The 7,535-nt window shown below is 37.4% G+C and overlaps 1 protein-coding gene across 1 annotated transcript in view; it reads right to left on the bottom strand.

The window, feature by feature from the left end:
- HMX2 (H6 family homeobox 2) overlaps positions 1 to 7,054 on the bottom strand; it is a 65,458-nt gene extending 58,404 nt beyond the window's left edge. Inside the window, exon 1 of the mRNA XM_075352267.1 lies at positions 6,983 to 7,054. Coding sequence (XP_075208382.1) covers positions 6,983 to 7,050 — 68 coding nt within the window. The 5' untranslated portion in view covers positions 7,051 to 7,054. The remainder of the gene's footprint in view (positions 1 to 6,982) is intronic.
- Between the last annotated feature and the right edge of the window lie 481 nt (positions 7,055 to 7,535).

A 7,535-nucleotide genomic window follows, 5' to 3' on the forward strand; every position in this document is an offset into this window, starting at 1 on the left:
CTTTTCTTAAGAGGGGGAGTTTGTGGTATCCCGGTACCCGTTCTACTGCTGCTGAGTTAAACAGTTGAATAAAACATCGGATTTCACTCGCACCAGTGCAAAACTATGGGGCAGTGTCCAACTGCAATTAATTTCTGCCATTCATTTTTTAATGAATGGCAGTATGCTGCGTTTGGCAGCAAGTCTTGCGTCACGCGCACCCATACAAGTCTATGGGTGTGTGTGAAACATCACACTGCACTCGGATGTCATCTGACCACAGTGCCATGTACGCAGAGACAGGCCGAGCAGGAGAGGCAGAAAGTGCTCACTCCCTCTTCTCCGCAGATGTGATCCAATCGCAAGATAGGATCACAGTCGCATGACCCTCGGCTGACACTCGTAGCAGAGGGTCATTACCACATTGTGTCCGATGCTCTCGCATCAGAAGCTTTGCGAAAGTGTAACCGAGCCCTTAAAGTGCTATCTGGCCACAGCATTCTTGCAAAACAAAAACGTCATTGCGGGAAAGTTTACACGGTATGGATGCAGATATCCAGCGCTGATGTGCATGTAGAAAATCATTAGTGTTATATAGTATGAGTACATTGCAGCTCCTCTCTCACTGAGAGGAGCAGACTGCTTCTCTGCAATGCGGGCGCCGGGCCCCTAACATTGCCGGGGCCCAGTCATTATGCCCCTGCCAGTTAGATTTTAACAAAGCTCATCTACACTTCGCACTGGGCTGAGCACTGAGTGTACCCTAGCACAGAACATACGCAAGCACAGTACTCGGGTACTCTCGGTGCTCAGACCAGTGCGAGCTGCTTGCAGTGTTTGATCGGCTCACACTGGGGTAACAAGAGCGTGATCAGATGTAGTGTGCACCAAACAAAATAAACGGAAAAAATCCTGTCCCCCTCCCCCGGAAGTGATCTGTATATGGCTGGCTGTATGTGGGCGGAGACATGAACTGCCCAATCATTGACTTCCAATGGGGATCAGGTCAAGTCCGCTGAACTCGCCAAAAAATAACTTCCACGGAACTGCTCATCTATTTGCATAAGTAAGAAAAATATGTATGGTCCAAATACAGAACATGTGAACGTAGCTTAAAATCTGCAGCATGTCATTTTTTTGTGGAATTCAGGGCACATTTCACCCTTTGTAATAATAATAATAATAATAATGATAATAATAATAATCTTTATTTTTTTATAGCGTCAACATTTTCCACTGTGTGTTACATACATCAGCAACACTGTCCCCATTGGGGCTCACAGTCTATATTCCCTATCAGTATGTCATTGGAGTGAGGAAGAAAACAAGAGAACCTGAAGGAAACCCAGACAAGCACGAGGAGAACATACAAACTGCTTGCAGATGTTCCTTGGTGGGATTGTAATGGGATAATGTACTCTAAAAATGTTTAAATGCAGCATTTTACAGAAAAATGCTGTAGTATACTGCACAGTATGGAAGCACATGGAACATTGCATGGCAGCCTAGGTTAACGTTTAATCTATAAGCATAAAAAACATCACTTCTAGGCTAGAACCCAGTCTGATATACCAGTGAGTATGCTTCACGTTGTACTCAGAAGAATGCATCATTGAAAAAAATAACCATAATTAATAATTTCTACTTTTTATTTTTAAATATATATATATATATATATACACATATATATATGTCTTTATTAAGAAAGGGATATAGGTATAACAAAAGAAAAAAAGAGACATATAGCAAAAGCTTACACTACTGCTACTTCTGTTTATTTATTAACAAAATAAAAATAAAATATATACATCTCTGTGCGTGTGTGTGTGTATACATATATATATATATATATATATATATATATGTATATATATGTACATATATATATATATATATATATATATATTTGTACACATATGTATACATATTTTCATCTTTTCAGTTAGCCATTAAAAGGTATCAACTACTGAGGACTCTCAGTTCTTTTAAACAAACTCTTTTTTATCTCTACTGGCTAACACGGTGCAAAGATATATTTTACCTGTATATATATATATATATATATATATATATATATATACACACACATATATATATATATATACACAGTGTGTATATATATATGTATATATATATATATATATATATATATATACTGTATATATGTATGTATATATATTTATTTATTTTTTTATTTTATTTTTTTATAAATAAACAGAAGTAGCAGTAATCGTAGTTTTTGCTATATGTACTGTCTCTTTTTTATACCTATATCTACTTCTTAATAAAGATACATTCTACCATGGCTAGTTCATGACTTCCCTCTCCTGTTGCACTACAACCCCCAGCAATCTTTGCCCCCAGATAACACTGGCACTTGTAGTTCTGCACGAGCAGCTGAGCTCTTATTCCCCTGAGCCTGTCCCAGAAGTAGACTAATGAAGTGGCATTTCATCTTTATTTCCCTCAGAACAATGCAGGTATATTACACCCCCTCCTCCTTCTTCTTTCCCCCCTACCCTCTTGAAATGATTTAAGAAACCTAATCTAATATGTGCAGAAGACAGAAGTGTATTTAGCTTGGAATGGAAACGTTTGGTGGCTGCTGAGGAAGGTCATCACCATGGGATGAGTTAGTGAGGGGCTCTCAGGAATATGGGGGTGGGGGGTATGTGGCACCATTTAACTAAGTGCTAATCAGGAAGCTCTTGCAGAGCAATGTGTGCAGCCCCCCACCCCTGGGTCCTGCCTCCCCTGCAGTGATATTTCCCTAAACTTGTTAATCTAATAACACTCATGAAAGGCTCATTTGGCAGTTTGAGAACAAACCAAGGTCACTAAGTGACAGCAAAGCACAGGAACAATAGATTCATTTGAAACAATATTTTACAGACATTTTACGATCAATATGGACTGGAGCATTATGCTGCAGCAATCTGTTAATGTTTCTTAATGGGCTTCTCATTCTGTTTGCACACTGCCATACGAGTCGATAGCAAAAAAGTGGTTATTTGCAAAGGCACTTGTGCATAAGACTTGTATAGATATACACTATTATATACTTGCATTCTATACAGGAGACACATATAGTGGCAGATTTACAATGCACTATCTGTGATACAGGCTCATCAATAGTAATGAGGACTGCTATTAGCAAGGACCATTCAGGGACACATTTTCTATTGCATGATTATACTCATCATTAGTTGTAATAAGGAGAATAACCAATACTGTTAGATGAACTATTGGGAATCAATGAGCAATGTCTACTTATGGAATATCCACTCTTGAAGGGCAATTCACTAAATCCACTGTCAAGGAGCATTCATGTGTGTACAGTATATTGTGTGCAAGTTGTGTGCTGGGCTCCTGGCTGTAAACTGTGCATGATATATATATATATGGTGTGTGTGTGTGTGTGTGTGTGTGTATCTTTATGTTTAAAATATATATCTGTAAGTGTGTGTATGTATGTGTGTGTCTGTTTGTGACATATGTGTATGATGTGTGTATGTGTGTGTGTGTGTGTGTGTGTGTGTGTGTGTATTCGTGTATCTTTATGTTTAAAATATATATATCTGTAAGTGTGTGTATGTAAGTGTGTGTCTCTGTTTGTGACGTGTGTGTGTGTGTGTGTATTCGTGCACCTTTATTTATGGTTATATGTGTCTGTAAGTGTGTGTATGTGTGTGTCTCTATTAGTGTCATATGTGTGTGTCTATATTGGTGGATTTATGTGTGTGTATATTAGTGTATATGTATATTCGTGTGTGTGTGTGTGTGTATGTGTGTGTGTGTGTGTGTGTGTATATATATATGTGTTTCTATTTGTGACAAGTGTGTGTGTGTGTGTGTGTGTGTGTGTGTATTCGTGTATCTTTATGTTTAAAATATATCTGTAAGTGTGTGTATGTATGTGTGTGACATATGTGTATGATGTGTGTGTGTGTGTATTCGTGTACCTTTATTTATGGTTATATGTGTCTGTAAGTGTGTTTGTGTGTGTCTCTATTAGTGTCAAATGTGTGTGTCTATATTGGTGGATTTATGTGTGTGTATATTAGTGTATATGTATATTCGTGTATGTGTGTGTGTGTGTGTATATATATGTGTGTTTCTATTTGTGACAAGTGTGTGTGTGTGTGTCTATATTAGTGTCAATGTGTGATTGTGTGTTTATGAGTGCATGTGTGTGTGTGTGTGTGTGTGTGTATATATGTGTGTGTATGTGTTTGTGTGCATGTGTATGTGTGTGTTTGTAAGTATGTGTATGCATGTAATTGTGTGTATTTCTATATCTGTGATATAAATATGTGTGTGTCTATATTAGTGTATTTTCATGTAGTGTGTATATACTTGTGTCTCTGTGTGTTTATGTGTCTTTGTGTGTGTGTGTATACATATAATGTGTGTGTATGTGTGTTTGTAAGTGTGTATGCACATAATTGTGTCTATTTGTATATTTGTGATATAAATATGTGTATATTAGTGTTTATATGTTTGTATATACTTGTGTATTTGTGTGTTTATAAGGGTCTTTGTGTTTGTGTATATATAAATATATGTCTGTGTTTGTACGTTTGTGTATGTATATGTGTGTGTATATTTGTGTATTTGTGATATACATATGTGTGTCTAGATTAGTGTGTTTATACGTGTATATATTTGTCTATTTGTGTGTTTATAAGCGTCTTTGTGTGTGTGTGTGTGTGTGTGTGTGTTTTTATATTCCTGTTTGTGTGTTTATATGTATATATGTATGTGTATATGCATGTTTGTGTGTTCATGTGTATATGCATATATGATATACATTCATTTTTTCAGAATCAACATTGTGTAGGCTCTGCTTAGTAGGAATGGCACATAGAGGAAGAAGAATAAACAAAAAGATAAGAGAAAGAAAGTTACAGACAGAGAAAGCAAACAGTGCCAGAAAAGAGAGAATGAAAGAGTGAAAAGCAACAAAAAGAGAAAGGAGGGGAAAATGGAAAAGAGAAAAAGAGAAAATTAGGGTGAGTAAGAAAAAAAAAAGATGAGAAACTGAATGGAAAAACAGATAAATAATAAGAGATGATGGTGGAAGACAAAGATAAAGAAAGATAAAGAAGAAGAGATGATGAGAGTTTCTGTAGAAAAGAGTGTCAAGGAGCCTGTTACATCCTCTGCTGACTTGTATACTGGTCATATACTGCATATTACATGTATGCTGGTCATATACTGCATATTACATGTATACTGGTCATATACTGCATATTACATGTATGCTGGTCATATACTGCATATTATATGTATGCTGGTCATATACTGTATTTTACATGTTTGCTGGTCATATAGTGCATATTACATGTATGCTGGTCATATACTGTATATTACATGTATGCTGGTCATATACTGCATATTACATGTTTGCTGGTCATATAGTGCATATTACATGTATGCTGGTCATATACTGCATATTACATGTTTGCTGGTCATATAGTGCATATTACATGTATGCTGGTCATATAGTGCATATTACATGTATGCTGGTCATATACTGCATATTACATGTATGCTGGTCATATACTGTATATTACATGTATGCTGGGCTGGTCATATACTGTATATTACATGTATGCTGGGCTGGTCATATACTGTATATTACATGTATACTGGTCATATACTGCATATTACATGTATGCTGGTCATATACTGCATATTACATGTATGCTGGTCATATACTGCATATTATATGTATGCTGGTCATATACTGTATTTTACATGTATGCTGGTCATATAGTGCATATTACATGTATGCTGGTCATATAGTGCATATTACATGTATGCTGGTCATATACTGTATATTACATGTATGCTGGTCATATACTGCATATTACATGTATGCTGGTCATATACTGTATATTACATGTATGCTGGGCTGGTCATATACTGTATATTACATGTATGCTGGTCATTTACTGTATATTACATGTATGCTGGGCTGGTCATATACTGTATATTACATGTATGCTGGGCTGGTCATATACTGTATATTACATGTATGCTGGTCATATACTGCATATTACATGTATGCTGGTCATATACTGTATATTACATGTATGCTGGTCATATACTGCATATTACATGTATGCTGGTCATATACTGTATATTACATGTATGCTGGGCTGGTCATATACTGTATATTACATATATGCTGTTCATATACGGTATATTACATGTATGCTGGGCTGGTCATATACTGTATATTACATGTATGCTGGTCATATACTGCATATTACACTGCCTGCCTCTATGTAATGCTGCATATGTGCATTTTAGAATAAATTTAGGAAAGATTAAACTCTTCTTCATCCACACAAGTTGCATATGTTCCCTGGCTAGTATACATCATATGTATACTGTACATTTATCTTAGGTTGCTTTTGTACTCAGTGACATTCTATATCATAAACTAAGGTGATTTTACCATTTTTACTACACATATACACATTGCTGAAAGCTTGGGATTTAACTCCTTGATCGCTGCAGAGTATTCCATCAGCAGGTATATTGCACTCCCCACCCTAACTACTATGTAATCTGTGTATACTGTAAATGTACCGTATATTGCACCCTCCATTCTATACATACAGTGCATATGGGCTGTTAAACTTTGAACCCTTTAATCTCAACATCCAAGGAGCCTATTGGATTCCCTGGCTAATATGCATTATGAGGATCGGTTTTTCCATTGCAATTATTTAACGTTTACTGAAAAACGACTGTGCAGCATGTCATAAATCTTCTCCTAGATTATCATTATTGCCCTTCCTCTCCTCCCTACAGATCTGGGATGTTCTCCTCATTTGTAGACTAGCGAATCCTTTTGCTCCATATGGCAGTCAGCGATCACTAGTTGGAGTATTTGGCACTGAGGGGGTTAAACCTGCACTGTCACCCCCTCCACCCCCAAGTTATATTATGAATCCCCCCACTCTTTTCATTGCTGGAAGAAGCCACTGACCTGCACTGGTTAATGCTCTTGTGTGCCCTGGAAGCTGCAGACAGGGGTGCTTGGTGTTTTGTCAGCATCTGGTCCTCTGCTGTATAATGTGAGTGAATGTGGAGCTTGGAAATTTATATATTTCACTGGTGTTTGCTATACAGAGAGCTGGAGTATTTACTATCAAATAAAAGAAATACATGTGTGTTGTTACTACAAACAGCCAAGCGAGATCTGCTCGGTCTGACTCCAAACACTGGACATGGCCAATTCTGCATTTTTTAATTGCAAACAAACGCTCAGATTTAGAACTCAAACTCCAAAGAATCAACTCAAGTGTTCCGGGGACTTACCCACAGATTGCCAAGGAAAATGCTCCGCTTGACTGGATTGCCCACATCAAAGGCAAGAGGCGAGGGCTAGAGCAGCTCCAGGAGATGCGCCAGGGCAGGACGCAGCAGTGTGCCAGCTCCGGAGAGGGCGCCGCAGCCGAATGCCAAGGCTCCACATCACTGTCACGTTTTATTACGTCTATCACCTTAATACCTTTCAGTAAAAAAACTTTATAGGTGCC

The sequence above is a fragment of the Anomaloglossus baeobatrachus genome, chromosome 5 (assembly GCF_048569485.1).
Source record: "Anomaloglossus baeobatrachus isolate aAnoBae1 chromosome 5, aAnoBae1.hap1, whole genome shotgun sequence".
Classification (NCBI taxonomy): Eukaryota; Metazoa; Chordata; class Amphibia; order Anura; family Aromobatidae; genus Anomaloglossus; species Anomaloglossus baeobatrachus.